Source organism: Aquarana catesbeiana, linkage group LG07 (assembly GCF_042186555.1).
Source record: "Aquarana catesbeiana isolate 2022-GZ linkage group LG07, ASM4218655v1, whole genome shotgun sequence".
Lineage (NCBI taxonomy): Eukaryota > Metazoa > Chordata > Amphibia > Anura > Ranidae > Aquarana > Aquarana catesbeiana.
The window spans coordinates 88,049,065-88,068,884 of NC_133330.1; the positions used below are offsets into that span (position 1 = coordinate 88,049,065).

The 19,820-nt window shown below is 44.9% G+C and overlaps 1 protein-coding gene across 1 annotated transcript in view; it reads left to right on the plus strand.

Annotated features, from left to right (window-relative positions):
- NT5DC2 (5'-nucleotidase domain containing 2) overlaps nucleotides 1-19,820 on the plus strand; it is a 148,267-nt gene that overhangs the window by 36,661 nt on the left and 91,786 nt on the right. Inside the window, exon 5 of the mRNA XM_073592450.1 lies at nucleotides 7,222-7,315. Coding sequence (XP_073448551.1) covers nucleotides 7,222-7,315 — 94 coding nt within the window. The remainder of the gene's footprint in view (nucleotides 1-7,221; nucleotides 7,316-19,820) is intronic.

Here is a 19,820-nt window from a genome sequence, read left to right on the forward strand (position 1 = left end):
CGCGGCTATAGAACAGAGTAGAACCTCCTTACTGGTCCGCATCACCCACATGGCTGAGGAATGTAATCTCATCAGGGCAGACCTGGACAAATTCAGAGGCAGGCTTTCTGAGACTGAGGTGCGAATCTCTGCTACAGAGGATCTCACTGCCCGCCATGACAGTGCCCTCCCCACACATTCCAGCGCACCGTCCAATCCTTGGTGGTTAAATCTGATGACGGAAAACCATCTCCGGAGAAATAATGTCAGGGTCCTGGGTATCCCGGAGGAGGACCGCCCGGCTGAATTTGCAGAAACACTCTAAGACACTTCTTAACCTGACTGAGGTCCCCCCAACATACGTGGTGGAAAGGGCCCACAGAGTCCCGGCTGGACGAGGCACCCCTGGGGCTTCACCAAGGCCCTTCCTAGTGAGGTTTCTCAACTACAGGGACCGTGATCGTATGCTCCGTGAAGCCCGCAAACATCCCACCCTCCCCTTTGAGCATACATGGTGCATCTTTATCCTGACTTCTCTGCGGACCTACAAAGACGTCGCAAAACCTTCACTGATGTCAGAAGATGACTCAGAGAACGCAATATCAAATACTCCATGCTCTACCCAAGTCGCCTGCGAGTCCAACATGGCGGTTCAGTGAAATTCTTTGAATCCCCCGATGAAGCAGACACATGGCTACTATCTTTGCAGTAAATCTAGTGCTTCTTCTCCAATCTACAATCCTGTTGAGGTTGATATTTTTTTTTTGTTCCAAGGCCTGTTTGTTTATATTCCATGGATGTTGGCTTAACCCAGTATATTACAATGGGTGGTGAGTTGCCGCTCTCCCGTGGAGGGAGCATGCAAGGGGACTCATCTACCCAGCTGTTTACCATACTCCTCCGTTCCTGTGACCACCTAGCGGGACTGCCCGGATGCCATGAGCCGCATTGGGGGGTAGGCTGACCTTACACTTGTTGACTCCTGTTGCTCCTGGGGTCTCACTGTGGGTCCCTCCCATGGCGGGTGACTGATGCGGCTCACTCCCCCCTAATTGGGGCATTGAATTCTCCTGTTCTCACATGATCCTAACTAATCGGAGCTACAGCAAGATAATCAACACTCCTTCCCGAGGACAGTGTGTCCACGTCGGGCATCTACGTAATATCCGGTCTCCTACCGGAGGTGATGAGATGCACGTTCCCTCACCCTCACCTGGTATTAAAGGTTAGGGATTAACTACAAGCCCCGTTAGGGCTTCATCTACCATGCCCCTGTGCACAGGGCTTCCAGAGGTCAAAGTGACCTGAAAGTTTCATTGGTTTGTCTGTTATGGGAAAAAGCCCTACATCTATTTTTTTTTTTTTTTTTTTAGCTTTTTGGCCTCTTTTTTTTGGCCACTGGGCTTGGTTTGTATGGTGTATGGGTAGGGTGTTATGTGTTTCGGGGAGAGGCATTTTTAAAACCCCTTATGTATATTCTGCTGCTCAAACGTTCCATCAGCTCAAGACTCAAATGACTGTTTGTACTAAAAATGGGTATTTTTACATGCAATGACTAGCTGGTTTCATCCTACTCCTGTTCCCTCCTGGCATTCCATGATGGCTAGCTCGGATACCGAATCCCTGATTTGGTCATGGAAAGTTAGGGGGCTCAACTCCAAATATAAAAGATCATTGCATAGTGTTGCTGCAGGAGACGCACCTGATGGGAAGCAGGGTCCTGGCTTTTAAGAGGCCATGGGTGCAGAGAGCGCTCCATGCGACTTATTCCTCATATTTCCGTGAGGTGTCTATTCTGATTAGCAAACGTATACCATGTGTTTTTCAAGATGTTCATTTAGATCCCCAGGGGAAATATATTATGTTAGTGTTAACCATCTACAATGTGAAGTATATTATTGTAAATGTATATCTGCCTCCTCCTAGTCAGATACAGGTCCTGTACTCGTATGAGAGTGTGGCTCCGCATTGCCCAGCCTGCATTCTGTTCATAGGGGACTTTAACACCACTTTATCATGTGACCTGGATAGACCCTCCCCTCAATCCAATTTTAGCCCAGAATTGGGTACCTGGGCTCAAGCCACCGAATTTACCGAGACATGGAAATGGTTGCATCCCCAGGATAGAACATACTTCTGCTTTTCAACTACCTTTAAAACCTCTACCCGTATTGACTTGGCTTTTGCCAATGCAGCCATTCCGAATGGCGTTCAAGAGGCAAGTTATCTTCCCTCTGGCCTCTCTGACCATAACCCTCTCAAATTGACCATTAGGACCACCAGGTCGCGTAACCGAGCCCTTTGGAGGCTACAATCCCACTGGATCAATAACGAGCCAGTCCATGACAGAGTTTCCCCTCAGCTGCAGGAGTATTGGGCACACAATGTGGAGTCGGCCTCTCTAGAGATGATTTGGGACTCCTTCAAGGCTCACAGCAGGGGGCAGTATATTTTGGCTGTGGCTGCGATGAAGGCGGAGCTTGGGGATACAGTCTCTGAACTGAAGCACAGGGTTGATGAGACCTTGAGCTAATACTCAACCTCAGCTACAGTCCCGAACTTTGAACATCTCTCCTCGCTTAGGAGAGAATTGCATCTTCAGGTTTCTGAAACCACTAGGATTTGCATACAATCTAGCAGACAGGAGTATTTTGAACAAGGAGACAAAAATAGCAGACTACTGGCGCTATTAGCACAGCAGGATAGACCCCTTGCGGGGTCCCTGAAATCCTCACGCCTGGTGGCGCATCGGCCGCCACGCAGGAGGATATCCTAACTGAATTCACCACATTCTACACCACACTGTATGTCTCCTCATTGCTGGAAAATTTTCACCCTGCACCTATGATTTTTATGCTGGACACCCTGGCACTGGGATGGCTCTCTGACACTGAAAGGAACCTCCTAGTCTCAGAAATAACCCCAGAGGAAATTGCATTTGCCATACAGTCTTTCCCGGCAGGTAAAGCCCCCGGGCCAGATGGCCTGCCCCTGGAATACTATAGAGCCCACACTGACTTGCTTGCCCCTAGATTAGCAAAGCTGTTCCAAACCTGTTTACAAACGGGTTCTCTACCTCCCTCCATGAGAGAAGCACATATCATTCTTATCCCAAAGCCCAACAAGGACCCAGAGTTGTGCACCTCCTACAGGCCAATCACACTCCTTAATTGCGATCTAAAGATGCTTACTAAAGTACTGGCCACTAGACTAAATAAAGTTATAAAATCCCTTGTTGACTCTCATCAAACGGGCTTTATGCCCGGTAGGTCCACGGACATCAATATACACAGATTATTTGGTAATATCCATGCCTCACACATCAACCAGGGTACCAGAACTATTGCCACCCTGGATAGTGGAGTGGGTGTATCTTTGGGAGGTGTTGCAAAGAATAAGATTTCCATTAAAATTCATTGATTGGATACATACGTTATACACTGGCCCCTTGGCATGCATTAGGCTAAATGGATCTTTGTCTGCTCCGTTTCCCCTGCAGAGGGGCACCAGACAGGGATGCCCTCTCTCCCCTTTGCCCTGGCCATGGAGCCCATTGCTGAGGCTCTCAGGTGCTTGGTGGAGGTCCGTGGTCTCCAGGTGGGGGATGGTTGGAGGAGAGAGTGGCTCTCTAGGCAGATGATCTGCTCCTTTTTCTAAATGATGCTGGGGCCTCTCTGCAGGGCGCCCTCAAAATCATTGATACCTTCACGGGTCTGAGAGTAAATTGGCATAAATTGGCACAAATCTCAGCTCTTCCCAGTGGATGAGAATGCTAGATCCTCCTCACCCCCTCTCTCCCGCTGCAATGGGTTGACCATTTTACCTATTTAGGTATAGTCATCTCAAAACAGAGTGGGGACTTTGTGCGGCTCAACCTTGACCCTGTGTTGACTGGAGTAAAGATCAAACTGAAGGCATGGAGCAACCTACCCCTTTCCCTCATTGGACGCATCAACCTGCTAAAAATGAATGTCCTTCCTAAATTCACGAACATTTTTAGAAACTCCCCACAATGGTTGACTAAGACATTCTTCATTTCCATTAAACGACTTTTCACTTTCTTCATTTGGGGGCCCAAACCGCCTAGATTCAAATATAGCACTCTGACCAGGCCTGTGGATAATGGGGGGTTGGCTCTTCTTGATTGTCACAGGCATTATTTGGCCAACCAGCTTGTGATCGCCCATTGGTGGTTACAGCCAGATTTGACCAACTCTAACGGTGCTGGAGGCATCCATAGTTGGGTCTCTTGAGGCGTTGCAGGGGCTGTTGTTCAGGGGAACTAAAACCCCACATCACCTTGCTCCTTCCATGCATACCACCATACAAGCATGGAAGGTGAGTGAAACTCTGAGGGCGCCCCAACCAAACTCCTGGTCTCCTCACACCCCACTCTGGCTGAACCCTAACCTTTCGCACTTCAACACCGTACCAGATCCACAGGCCTGGGCTAAATATAAAATAGTGAAACTGGAACATATTATCACAAATAAAGAGCTGACCCCTTTTAACATTTTACGCACCAAATTTAATGTACCCGCACATGCACATTTTAGGTACCTTCAAATTGCTCATGCCTATAGGTGTCAGTTCCTGGGCCAGCCAGTTGAGTTATCATACTCAGAGCTTGAATCTACCCTTCGGGTGAAGGACTTGGAGAAACCCACGTCCCAGCTCTATGGGTCCCTGCTTGTTGCTGCCAGTCCTGAATTGTCCTCCCTCCGCAGGAAATGGGTGAGAGACATTACGGAACTGGGTGATGACGACTGGAAGGAGATTTAGGACTTTCCCTTCTCCCATCTAGTTTCAGGAAGAGATAAACTGGTCCAGTACAAAATTCTGCACAGAGCTCACCACACACCCCACAAGCTCCATAGGATGTCGGCGGCATACTCTCCGTTGTTTTGGCGTTGCTCACACCAGCCCGGAGAGTTTTGCCACATTTTTTGGAGCTGCCCAGCAATTCAGCATTACTGGCAGGAGGTTATTTAGGGGACTGTAAAGATCACCAAGATCCACGTTCCTTATGATCCTAAATACTGTCTGCTGGGGTTGGTTGAACAAATGCCAGTGATTAGAGCGCGGAAAATACTTATATCCCTACTACTGTATTGAGCTCGTAAAGCCATCACGATGACCTGGAAACAATCACCCCCCCCCCACCCTCTGCTAGATTTTGGAAAAGCCTGATAAATGCCAGCTTACCCTTTATACAGGGCCACCTATTCCAACAGGGGTTGCCCACAAAAGTTTGATAAAGTGTGGACATGTTGGCTAGACGATGACACCACAGCAAGTGAAGAAGTGGGAAAGACTTAGCTTAGAACTATATTTCAAGTGAATGAACCCAGATATTTTTTCATTTAAGTATCCTACTAACATTAGTTTGAGCACAGATCCCCCCCCCCCCCCGAGCTGGAGCCTCTCCTCACCTTGGGGTAATAGTTTTAGTTGTTTGCATTAAGTTGTACATAGTATCAATGTTGAGGGATATTACTGTGACATGAGACTTGCCTCTGCGTGGGCAAATAATGTTTGGCCCCTGCGTGGGCTAGTTTTGTTTTGAATGAAACTGAAAACTCAATAAAAAAGATTAAAAAAAAAAAATATGGTGGGTAAAAAATAGTTAACTCTCATGAGGTGTATGCCACCTCCAAGATTGTTGCTGTTTGACACTTTCATTGATGCAATATTTGCAGCTCTGTGACTATGAGAGCCACAGCTGTCATACACAGAAGCATTGATTTAATACTATCCTATTCCACGGGTTGACAACACTACTGTGCAGTTTTACTGCAGAAGGAACAGCGTTGTAACCCTTGTATAATACCAGCTGTACCAGCAGGATCAATGGCTAATTAATACATGTTGCAGGGGGACCCAATCATATACCGTATATACTCGAGTATAAGTCGAGTTTTTCAGCACTTTTTTTTGTGCTTAAAGTACCCCCCTTGATTTATACTCGAGTCAAGCACTTTTCTGCAGCAAAAAATGTCATTTTCCGAATTGATTTTGGGGCCCCGTATCTCAGGGCCACTTGGTGCTAGGAACCCCAAATTTGGTGTGCTAACCCAGTGGAAATGGGTCCACAACATATCCGAAGCTGGAGTTCCTAGCACCAAGTGGCCCCGAGATACGGGGCCCCAAAATTGGTTCGGAAAATGTAATTCTCTGCTGCAGAAAAGTGCTTGACATTTTCTGAACCGATTTTTGGGGGCCTGTATCTCGGGGACACTTGGTACTAGAAACCCCAGCTTTGGATATTTTATGGTGCTAGTTCCACTGGGTTTCCACACCAAATGTGGGGTTCCTAGCACTAAGTGGCCCCGAGATACAGGGCCCCAAATTCGGTCAACTGTGTCCATCTGCCTCAATGTCATTTCGAGACCCTTTGGGTTCAGAGACCCCAAATTTTGGCAGCAGCTAGGGGGCATCTAGAAACCCTTAACTACCGAGTTTGAAGTTCGGGGGACCTATGGCTGCAAATGGGCACAGTGAGGCATGCAAATGGGCACAGTGAGGCTGCAAATGGGCATTGTTGACCCTCTTTTCCACTTACAGTAGCTGTGCATTTCTCACCCTCGTCTTATACTCAGGTCAATAAGTTTTTCCCATTTTTTTGTGGTAAATTAGGGCCTCGACTTATACTCGAGTATATACGGTATATTATATATGTCATTGTTGATTTTGCCCATAGTTACACATGCTTTTGATAAAATACTGCAGTTGACTTGCTTACAAGCCTGATGTCTCTGCAACAAGTTTTGCTCATATGAAACAAAATGATAAAACTGAATTTTTGCATTGTGTAATAAAGCTTATGTTCACAGGAATGTGGTATTTCAAAATTCTGGATTCTGGTCTGGGCGTGCCAGCTTTGAAGTCATTGTATGGTTTCATAGAAGTTAATTACATTTGTTATTTGGCCAAAGGTACTGATCTATTTCCACAGCTAATGTGGTACTACCCCGGAGCTATTTCGAGACGGACTGGATAGATAGGCCAATGTTTTGTACACTGTGCTCTAAGTTAGTGAAACTGTATTACCTCCCAGAAAACAAAGTACAGTACATTTTGTATTTGTTTTTCTTCTGGGAAAGTTTAAAATCGGGCAATCTGTGCCAGCCTGTCCCTGTGCCAGCAGCCACCCTGTGCTCTCTCTATTGCTTGGTTTATTACGTGTATCTGATGAACCTTGACCTAGTTGTTAATGTTCTTTTCCCATAATGCCTTTCATAGGGGTCTTAAGGCTGTTCCAGATGAGGAAGTCATAGAATTATATGGGGGCTCCCCACATATCCCCCTCTTCCAGATGAGTGATTTCTACGGAAAGGTATTTGTTTCTAAAACCTAAAAACAGTACATTTATTTTCCTTCTAGCTCTATAGATTGTTGTCTTTAAAAGAATGACCCTCTATTAATGTTTTTGATAAAAAAAAACAGAAACCAACACACATCTGGTTTACACCACCTGCAGTCTAGTGCGTTTTTTTTTCTGCATCAAAAAAGCATTGAAATGAGGTTACATGATTTCCAATGCCATAGTTCACACCAGTGCAGTCAGTTCCAGGGCTTTCCGGTTCCAGAAAAAAAGTAGAACATGCTGCATTTTTCCTGCACTGGAACACGGCAAAACGCATCAAAAAGGCATCAAAAACGCATCTGGGCCCCAGTACAGTGAGAAAAAAAACTGGAAAAAAAGCATCTGGAATGTATCCGGAAATGCATTAAAACGCATAAACACACCAGAATGCGTCAAAAACACGTTAAAAACGTGCATGCAGAAATGCATCCAGAACGGATCAGGAGTACATTTTTGTGGTGTGAACCAGCCCTTAGGGCATGTTCACATCACAAAAACGCACTCCACATTCGTTCCGGATGCAGGTCTGTATGCACGTTTCTTAACGTGTTTTTGGCGCATTCCGATGCATTTTTGATACGTTTCCAGATTTTCTTATTTTATTCACTGTAATGGGGTCCAGTGTGTCTTTGATGCCTTTTTGATGCGTTCCAATGTGTTCTGGTGTGTTTTTGATGCGTTTTGCCACGTTCCAGTACAGTCCAGTGCAGGAAAAATGCAGCATATTCTACTTTTTTTCTGGAACTGGAAAGCCCTGGAACTGTACTAGAATGCGGTAAAAAGCATCAACAATGCATCAAAAACGCACTGGACCCCAGTACAGTGAAAAAAAAAAAAAAAAAAGAAAAAAAGCATCTGGAAATGCATGAAAAACGCACCGGAATGCATGAAAAACGCACATGCAGGAACGCATCCATAACAGATCTGGAGGACATTTTTGTGGTGTGAACGGGCACTTAGAAATACATGTTAAAATGTTTTACTGTCAAAGTTTGCATTTGCTAATAAGTCTCAAATAAAATAGCTAGCTTGGTGGCATCTTTACTTGGACACATAATGGGGGAGCATACAGTCTGTGGGTGCTCTGGGTGACCATCCCTCCAGGTGGAAAGTTATTAAAGGGGAGGCCAGAATTGTAGGAGGGGCAGAAGATATAAGCTTAGATTGCTGTTTTTTCCCCAAATACCTATTATTGAGTTTTTTTTTTTTTTTTATATTAGTCACATACCACAAACAATCAGCAAGCCTATATCTGTGACCTCTTTACCTTGGACATAAATTGGTGTAAGTAGTACTTACAGAGTCAAGTAAGTCAGTCAGTGTAGGCATTCACATCTACATGTTAAGCCTTGGTTCACACACATATGCGTGCTGAAATCGCAATGCAATTTAAGCATGCGTTTCTTTGTGAATATCATTCTATTTTCTGTGTAATTTCAGTACATGTGCAATTTTGCACTGTCTCTCTTAACACATCCATACTTGTGGATATGTATAGCTAACTCAACATGTGTCACTATAAAGACACCACCCCTAATTCTCTCTTCTCCTTAAAATCTGGTACATATTAGTTTTTAAATAATTATTGCTTAACAAGAGACAGAAGAGCCAATCCAGGGAATGACAGTCTTAGGTCCAAGAATTTGTTAAATTTATGTGTACACCCTCTGTAATAGGAGTGTACATTTAGAAACAAGGACTTGAATTTCCATCCAAAGCCCCTAATATACCGATTAATGGGGTCCTGAGCTAGTGCTGTCTTGAAAGTCATATTAATAGTATTGACAACTGCATGCCAGTACCAAAACAGCTTGGGGCAATTCCAAAACGTGTAAAAGATCAGCTGGTGCTCCCTGGCATCTCGGGCAGTTTGGACTGTCTCTGCAGTGCCATTGAAAGAGCTTTCGTGGATTGCAGTATGCTCTGTGTACAATGAACAATTGTACAGTCTCTGTGTAGGTGATCAGGACACTAAGGGTACCTGTTCTAGAATTCTTTGCCATATTTCTTCTGTGATGTCTCCTAGATCCCCTTCCTATCCCCTTCTACAAGGCAGTGTGATTTTACCAGTTTGAGTACACTGAAGTAAGGAATACAGGTGGGAATAGTCCTAGAAGATTGTTGATTTTAGTGGACTGATAAAGGCCATCAAACTGGGCCAAGTGCTGTTTAGTTCCCACAGCACATAGAGAACATGGGGAAATATGGAGGCTGCCTTTGCTGACCTCCTTTGAAGTGTAGGCTCTGCCAAAACTTTTTTTTTTTTTTTAGTTTGAGGTTGGTTAGAACATCATACATCATGGGACACAGAGTCAGGCTAATATTCATTACCTGCTGGATTATACTTTATCATTAGGTGAATAGACACTGGTAGACCAAAGGTCTTCAGACAGGAAGTGATCCCCTATATAACCGCTCCCACACAGGAAGTACTTTAGTTTTTTTACCAGTGTCTGCAAGGTGGATGGCACGGTTTGTTTGAGCTTTCTGAGCTCCTGGTCTCTAGTCCCACAAATGGTTCCAAAAATGAATCAAGGGATTGACTGATCGGATCCATTTGACACAGGCTTTTATGGTTAGATAAATGATACCTGAGCCTCGCAAAGAAGACTCAAGATCCTGCAAGGTTTTGCCTGTAATGTGGCCTCCGGGCGCTGGACCCTGCGTAGTGAAAATCTTGGACACTACAGTGCTAAGGCATTTCATGCAGGGTGCTGTACAGGTCCAAAGGAGTGGCCCCTAAACATGAAAGGGTACCCAGTCCTTGAAGGTCCAACTGACAGTAACCCACCATGAAGGGTGAAGATTAGGCCCTTAGCTTCTAAGTGGCCCTGCGCCTGAACGGGTAAGTGAAACCCCTTTATTTTATTATTGTGGGTTGTCCCAGTGATTGTAACAATCAGTCAAGCCAACTAAAGGCTGGACACCTGTGTGCAGTGACCATACGGGGGAGTTCTGGACTAACTGTGAGTGTTTGCAAAGTGTACCTTTACGTACAGTGCACCATTACACCTTGGTTGGCCATGGCGCACGTGCGTTCGCAAGAGCGCCGCTGGACTCAGCAGTTTGGCGGCCATCGCGCATGTGGATTCGCCGCACATGCACCGTAGCCTTTATCTGGGCGCACGAAGATTTGCCTTGTACGCGAATACAGTCATGCCCATTCGCCAGGACTGCGCAATGCGTGCATAGAACTTTCCAGCACACACCCAGCTTATTTAAGCTGTGTATGCCAAGCTTGTGGTACTTCCAGAAGGCAGCTGTGGGACACAGAGCAGGCTCTGAACAGACACTTGCAGTGGTTCATTTCTCCTTACCCGGGTCATGTGAGTCAACAGGTGTTGCTTGGCAGGCTAAAGGTGCTTAGCAGGATTTTTGCATAGGGGCTTGGTGAGCCCTATTAAAGGGTCTCCCTTTTGAGGTGTTTTAACTACACTCAAGTACTCTTTGTTTGCGGCATTGAATGTCTTCCAAAAAGAGGAGTGGGACTAACACCACAGGGAAGGGCACACCTACGTCATCAGTAGTTCCTGATGAACCTAGTCGTATCCCTAGTGTTGTATCCCCCTGAAAGACCAGAGGCAATCTGAACCGATGCGCCTATCTGGTATTGTGCCTACAGTCAACGCTGCTGCTTCACCCTTTGTCACTAAGGATGAACTGTCCTCAGCCCTAGCCAGGTTAGAGCACAGGATTGCCGGCATGATTGCCTCCACCCCCCAGGGTGGCAGGAAGTGTGACAGATCCCACTCCCTGGAGTCTCCTCGTCTGGAGCAGGAATGGGTTGAAGATGGGGAAGAGCTTAAAGCTCAGGATTCAGTGGAGTGCCCGGCAAATGAGTCTGCTTCCGAGCAATCTGGACAAGAAGATATCCACTCGATGTCTGCCTCTGTTGCAGAGGTTTTTGATCCTGACTGACCGAAATGGTTCGTTCTGTCTATAAGTTGCCTCTTGCAGAGGTGACTGAGCCCCCCTGGTCCTCTTTGGGATCTCTGAGACCTTTTCAGGTCGCACAGACTTTCCTGTTACACCTCCTATAGGAAACGGCAGTGTATGCTGATTGGGAACATCCTGACAGGAATTTTTTGCCTCCTAAAAGGTTTTCTTTTTTTATATCCCATGGATGAAAAGTTTGCTAAAAATTGGAGCATGCCAGCCATAGCTGCAGCAGTCTCTTCCTTAACCACTTGCTTACAGGGCACTTAAACCCCCCTCCTATCCAGACCAATGTTTAGCTTTCAGCGCTAACGCATTTTGAATGACAATTGCGCGGTCATACAACGCTGTACCCAAATGAAATTTTTATCATTTTTTTCCCACAAATAGAGCTTTCTTTTGGTGGTATTTGATCACCTCTGCGGTTTTTACTTTTTGTTAAAAAAATGTAAAAACCTGAATTTTTAAAAAAAAAAAAAATTTTTTTTTTATATTTTGTTATAAAAATTTTTTAATGGGTACTTTTTCTTCTTCATTGATGTACGTTGATGAGGCGGCAGTGATGGGCACTGATAGGTGGCAGTGATGGGCACTGATAGGTGGCAGTGATGGGCACTGATGGGTGGCAGTGATGGGCACTGATGGGTGGCAGTGATGGGCAGCACTGACAGGTGGCACTGATTGGCACTACAGGTGGGCATTGATAGGTGGCACTTGTTGGCATTGATAGGTGGCACTGTGGGCACTGTTAGGTGGCACTGTGGGCACTGTTAGGTGGCACTTTTGGGTGGCACTGATGAGGAATGTGTTGTGCTTCCACTTCGGGACCGATGTCCCTGACATCTGAGCCGGTGATCGGCTTTTTTCTCTACTCGCGCTGTCAGCGCGAGTAAAAAAAAAAACGATTACCGATCTTCCTGTTTACATCATGTGATCAGCTGTCATTGGCTGACAGCTGATCACATGGTAAGGGGCCGGGACCGGCCCCTTACTCAGATCGGTGATCAGCCGAGTCTCAGTGACTCGGTGATCACAGCGCGCCCGGCACGCGCCCTGCAGGGCGCGCGCAGGGAGCGTGCACAGGGGAGGACGTCATATGACGTCCTCCCGGGAATGCAGGTCCGTGCTGTAGCCGTCATTCGGCCATAGCGCGGATGTCTAGTGGTTAAACAAGAACTTAACTTGTCCTGTAGATAACGCACAGGGTTTGAAAGACCCTGTTGACAAGAAATTGTAATTTTTATTAAAAGCTTCCTTTTCTTTGGCCAGTTCAGCTATTCAGCCAGCTATTGCAGCAATTGGTATCTGCCAGTCTGTAAAGATCAAGTCAAACGGCCGGATAGGCCTAACCAGGAGGATGATCTGCCTGAAAGTAAGACAGATAATTCTCGAGCGCTGTGTTTTGTTGTTGATGCTTTAAAGGATTCAATACAGCAGGTTTCTTGTCTGGCTCTCTTGTCTGTACATATGCCCAGACTTTTATGGCTTAAGAACTGGTCAGCTGAGCTTCCTTGCAAAAAGTTATTGGTAGGTTTCCCGTTTCATGGGAAACATTTATTCAGTGATCACTTGGACAAATATATCCAAAAGATTTCCGGAGGGAATAGTTCTCTACTTCCTGTGAAAAAAAAGCTCCAAACGTCCCAGGGACAGCTTCCTCAAATGTTTCAGCGTCAGGGCGGTTCTGCTGCCAACAGGGCGCTAGGGGCAGGGGCAAGGCCAGGGCCAGAAAAGACCCTGGGTCCAAAATTCTTCTGAACCCAGCACCAAGCCCTCCTTTTGAGGGGACGCCCCCACTCCATCGGGTGGGGGAAGGCTGCTGCACCATGCGGACATTTGGAAAACATCAATTCAGGATGAGTGGGTCACCTCAATTATATCTCGCGGTTACAAGCTGGAATTACAGAGGGTGCCCCCCCCAGAGGTTTCTAAGATCTAGCATTCCCTTGGATCCTCCAAAAAGAAACTTATTGCTTCAGGCACTACATCATCTAGTGCATCAAGGAGTGATTGTAGAGGTTCCGGTATCCGAAAGGGGCACAGGGTTTTACTCAAACCTGTTTACGGTTCAGAAACCAAACGGGGACACAAGGCCCATTTTGGACCTAAGGTTCCTGAACAAGTATCTATTGATACAATCCTTTCGAATGGAGTCTGTCCGCTCAGTAGTAACCTCATTCCAGAGCGGAGACTTTTTAGCCTCCATCGATACAAAGGACACGTACTTACACGTACCTATCTTTCAGCCCTTATCAAAGGTTCCTATGTTTTGCAGTAGAGGAATGTCATTTTCAGTTTGTGGCTCTATTCTTCGGGCTTGCTACAGCTCCCCCGGGTGTTCACAAAGGTCCTAGCACCAGTACTGGGTCTTTTAAGGGCCCAAGGGATCCTGGTGCTCAGGTATCTGGATGACCTCCTGCTCAGAGATCACTCAGTACAGGCTCTAGAACAGAGCATAATATACACAGTGAGTTATTTGAAAAGTTTAGGCTGGATCATAAATACTGAAAAGTCAGCCTTGAGACCAGCTCAAAGTCTAAAATATTTAGGTCTGATTCTAAACACAGTCCAAGCAAGAGTATTTTTGCCATCTGTAAGGATCTGTGCCCTGAAGGATCAGGTGCGTCAGATAAGGGGCACCAGACAACCCTCCATTCCGCTCTGTATGAGTCTTCTAGGGAGGATGGTATCTTCTTTTGAGGCAGTGCCCTATGCCCAGTTCCATTCCAGGCCTTTACAACATGACATCTTATTGGCTTGGAATATAGGAAGAAAAGCCCTGGATTATCCAATGTGCTTATCTCCTCAGGGACAGAGCAGACCCTGCCCATCAACGTGCTAGAATTACGGGCAGTACGCTTGGCCCTACGGTCCTGGACGGTGAAGCTGCAGGACTGCCCCATCAGGGTTCAGTCCGACAATGCCACGGCAGTGGCCTAGATAAACCACCAAGGCAGTACCAGGAGTCGTTCAGCTCTGAAGGAGGTGAACTACATACTAGCCTGGGCAGAGGGACATGTGCCAATAATATCGGCAGTCCATATCCCGGGAGTAGAGAACGGGAAGGCAGATTATCTCAGCCGCCAGCAGATCTGCCCGGAGGAATGGTCCCTACACCCAGAGGTGTTCCAGGAAATTTGCCAACGTTGGGGATGGCCAGAGGTTGACCTACTGACATCCAGATTCAACAACAAGCTACAGCAGTTTGTGTCTCGAACAAGAGATCCTCTGACAATTGGAGCAGATGCTCTGATAATTTCATGGAGCCAGTACTCCCTGGTTTATGCTTTCCCCCTGATCCCTCTCCTTCCACATTTGTTGTGCAGGATTCTGAGAGAGGGGATTCCAGTAATTCTGGTGGCACTAGCCAGGCCCAGAAGGCCCTTGTTCCCGGAGATTGTGAGACTGACAATAGACGAGCAATGGACGCTTCCACGTCACCCCAATCTATTGTCTCAAGGATCTTATATTCCACCCCAATTTACAGTATCTAAATTTGACAGCATGGCTTTTGAAGCGAGGGTGTTAAAGGACCGTGGCATCTCGGGACCAGTGGTGTCTACTCTAGTGAATGCTAGAAAAGCTATCACTAGGAAGATTTATCATACGGCCTGGAAGACTTATATTGCTTGGTGTGAAGCCAGAAAATGGCATCCTTGAAAATATGTAATTGGGAGAATTCTCTCTTTTCTACAGTCAGCTGTGGAAATCAAATTGGCTTTGAGTACAATCAGAGGTCAAGTTTCGGCCCTATCAGTATTCTTCCAAAGGCCTTTAGCCTCCTATTCACTGATCCGAAGCTCTATGCAAGGGGCAACTCGCTTGCTTCCCCCCATTAGGTCACCTATGTGACCTTGGGACTTGAACTTGGTGCTGACCATATGAACCTATTAAGGAAATTCCATTAGACTTGCTGTCACGCAAGCTAGCCTTCCTGATGTCTATCACCTTGGCTAGAAGGGTGTCAGAGTTGGCGGCCCTTTCATGCAAGGAACCGTACTTGATCCTTCACCATGACAGAGTCATGTTACGACCTGTTCCATCCTTTTTGCCAAAAGTGGTGTCGGCCTTTCATTTAAATGGGGACATTATTTTGCTTTCTTTTTTCTCTCAGTATCGTTCGGCAGAAGAGAGACGACTGCATTCTTTGGACCTTGTCAGGGCAGTCGAGGTTTATTTGTCTAGATCTGCGGTGATCCGAGGATCAGACTTTTTTGTTTTACCAAAAGGACCCAAGAAGAGGCAGCCAGCTTCCAAAGCTTCCATTGCCAATTGGGTCTGTCAGTTGGTCATTCAGGCCTTCGGTCTGAAACATAAAGCTCCTCCCTTTAGGGTGAGAGCTCATTCTACCAGGTGTGTAGGAACCTCCTGGGCTTTTCACCATCAGGTATCTGTGGCTCAGATTTGTAAGCCTGCTACCTGGTCTTCAGTGCATACGTTCACAAAATTTTATCAAGTGGATGTTCGAGCAGCTGAGGATTCGGCTTTCGGCAGCAGTGCACTGCGGGCTACCGTATAAGTTCTGATGGCTATAGCCTCGAGGGTGTCTCCCTCCCCTCAAGGCTATTGCCCTGGGACGTCTCAGCAGGTAATGAATATTAGCCTAAACTCTGTGTCCCATGATGTATGAAAAAGAAAATAGGATTTTTACGTCATACTTACCTGTAAAATCCTTTTCTTTGAGTACATCATGGGAAACAGAGATCCCTCCCCTCTTTTTTGAGGATTTAGTGCTTGCTACAAAACTAAAGTTCTCCCAGTATGGGAGGGGTTATATAGGGGATCGCTTCCTGTCTGAAGACCTTTGGTCTACCAGTGTCCATTCACCTAATGATGAAGTATAACCCAGCAGGTAATGAATATTTGCCTGACTCTGTGTCCCATGATGTACTCAAAGAAAAGGATATTACAGGTAAGTATGATGTAAAAATCCTATTTTTTACTGCTCTCCGGGGTTTAATTAGAGAAATCTCCCCTCAATATGCATATTTTCTTAGTAGATATACTGTGCATAGGATGATACAGTAGTATACACAATATCATTGCACTTGGGTGAACCAAAAATGTATGTGATGGTACCTTGTGTTAATTATAGTTTTCGCTGCCAGGCCCTGCCCGACCACTTTTGAAATTTTTCACTTTTTTTATATTTTTTCGCTTAGAGCTTTCAGAATTTATAAAAGATCACCCAAAGCATACATTTTCTGAAAGCACAGGACTGATAAAATAAAAAGATAGTGCTACAGATTTTCTAGGTCCCATGATAGTCCTGTGTCTTGGGGGAGTGCTTGTATATATTTTTCAATCATGTTTACTTATTTACATGCATAGTCTAAATGTGGGTGGAGCCCGTCATTATTGGAAATGTGGGTGTGACCTGTCACTATTGGAAATGTGGACGGGACTTTTCACTATTGGGAATGTGGGCAGGGCCTGTCACTATTGGGAATGTGGGTGAGGCCTGTCACTATTAGCAATGTGGGTGGGGTGCAGTTTGTGTTTGGGTGTTGATTATTGATAAATAGTCTAACATGGAAAATAATCAAAAATTGGTCTAAACCGTAAAAAAAAAAAAAAAGTTTGGGCTCAAATTGAGCTTTAACCACTTCAATACTGGGCAATTTACCCCCTTAATGCCCAGGCCAATTTTTCAACTTTCAGCGCTGTCACACTTCAAATGACAATTGTGCGATCATGCAATGCCGTACCCATATGACATTTTTATCATTTTGTTCACACAAGTAGAGCTTTCTTTTGGTGATATTTAATCATCACAGTTTTTTTTTTCTAAATAAATTAAAATTGACTGAAAATGTTGGTGAAAATATCCCTAATCAGTGCATATTATTTAGTCTGTAGGAAAGTTATAGAATCCATAAATGATGTTCTTAGGGAACGGTTAACACCTCCGTAATGTTTGTTTTTCTCTCTGTGCCCCTATTCAGAAGTTTTCACCTCACTTTCTGTCCCTGTGACAATTGGATTTAGAAAACGCTGGGTTACTGTGGAAATAAGGATTAGTGATAAAGCTTCAGTGGAGACACTTTTTCCCCATGATAACTCTTACAGGAGTGAAATTCCCTTCCTAGGGGTAGATTTCCTCTCACTTCCTGTTGTCTTCCTCTATTTGTTAGTATGTGTCATATGTACAGTGCCTTGAAAAAGTATTCATACCCATTAAAATTTTCCACATTTTGTCATGTTACAACCAAAAACTTAAATGTATTTTATTGGGATTTTATGTGATAAACACAAAGTGGAAGAAAAATGATAAATGGTTCATTTTTTTTTTTTACAAATAAATATGTGAAAAGTGTGGTGTGCATTTGTAGTCAGCCCCCTTTACTCTGATACCCCTAACTAAAATCGAGTAGAACCAACTGCCTTCAGAAGTCTCTAATTAGTAAATAGAGTCCACCTATGTGAAATGTAATCTCAGTATAAATACAACTGTTCTGTGAAGCCCTCAGAGGTTTGGTAGAGAACCTTAGTGAACAAACAGCATCATGAAGGCCAAGGAACACCCTACACAGGCCAGGGATAAAGTTTTGGAGAAGTTTAAAGCAGGGTTAGGTTATAAAAAAAAATCCCACACTTTGAACATCTCATGGAGCACTGTTCAATCCATCACCTGAAAATGGTAAGAGTATGGCACAACTGCAAACCTACCAAGACATGGCCGCCCACTTAAACTGACAGGCTGGGCAAGGAGAGCATTAATCAGAGAAGCAGTCAAGAGGCCCATGGTAACTCTGGAAGAGCTGCAGAGATCCACAGCCCAAGTGGGAAAATCTGTCCACAGGACAACTATTAGTCATGCACTCCCACAAATCTGGCCTTTATGCAAGAGTGACAAGAAGAAAGCCATTGATGAAAGAAAGCCATAAGAAGACCCATTTGGAGTTTGCGAGAAGCCATGCAGGGGACACAGCAAACATGTGGATGAAGGTGCTCTGGTCAGATGAGACCAAAATGTAACTTTTTGGCCTAAAAGCAAAATGCTATGTGTGGCCGAAAGCTAATGCTGTATATCGCCCTGAATGCACCATCCCCACCGTGAAACATGGTGGTGGCAGCATCATGTTGTGGGGATGCTTTTCTTCAGCAGGGACAAGGAAGCTGATCAGAGTTGATAGAAGATGGATGGAGCCAAATACAAGGCAATCTTAGAAGAAAACTTGTTAGTCTGCAAAATACTTGACTGGGGCAGAGGTTCACCTTCCAGCAGGAGAACAACCTTAAACATACAGCCAGAGCTACAATGGAATGGTTTAGATCAAAGCATATTCATGTGTTAGAATGGCCCAGTCAAAGTCCAGAACTAAATCCATGTGATAATTTGTGGCAAGACTTAAAAATTAAAACTCTATTTTACTAGTATCTAGTTATAGTTTCTTTATTATGTCCCTCGATTAAGTTCGGGTGACTTTTTTTAGTAGTTGCTAGTACTAGTCTCGTAAATGAGAGACGGAGGTTTATGAAATGCTGGGGTCATTGAGCGCACTGATATAATGTATGCTTGCTCATGTTATATTTGGTTATTTATGCTCTGCTTGCTGCTAAAAAACTGTGGTAGGATTGGTGTATTGTGTGTAAAGGGGACACAAGGTGTGCGCATGCGCTATTGAGCCACTTCCGCCAGTAAGTCATTGGTAGGGTATAAGAGGAGTGATTGCCGTGCCATACAGCCAATTCCATGATTAAGTCGGTATGACGAAAACATGTCGGGGAAGGCTGTACGGCAATCACACGTAACATCTGAAACTGCACACTGATCGAGGAAGTGGAGATTGGAGTCGAGCCTTAGGGGCGGGTGAGAGTGAGGTCTTTATCTGCACACCTCGGGTCCGCCATGACCACCACACATCGCTGTTATAAGTTGTTTGAAGAGCTGCTGTGTTTTCACTATATGCGTTTAAAGAATTTATTTGAGTTTAATGAGTGAAGGTTTTTTGGAGTGTTTTAATTAAACTGGTTTTATGTTATCACACCATCTAGAGCACTTTATTATTTACATGTGGAGAGATCCTGATTGGTATTCACGGCTGGAGTCTGAAATTTCACTTAACCCCTTCATGTGTGGTTTAAAGCGCTTTAGCCAAACACGTAAGTGTAAGGCATTGGAAGCTGGTGAGTGTGTTTTCTGAAGGGAGAGGAATCACGTCACATATTGGTGTGGTGGAAGAATTGAGAAGACACTTTATAAAGCTTCATTATTTGAAGAAAATACTTATGGACTTTTTTCTTCGTTAAACATATTTTTTTCACTCGTCACAGGGTGATTTAAAATAGTTTTGATACATGTTTATCAATATATACTTTCACTGTATCTTTGAATTTTAGCGCCACTATTTGTATCTCTTTTTTTTATGCCATTGTTGTTGGAGATTTAAATATTGTTCACAAGACTTAAAAATTGCTGTTCACAGACGCTCTCCATCCAATCTGACAGAGCTTGAGCTATTTTGCAAAGAAGAATGGGCAAAAATTTTCACTCTCTAGATGTGCAAAGCTGGTAGAGACATTCCCAAAAAGACTT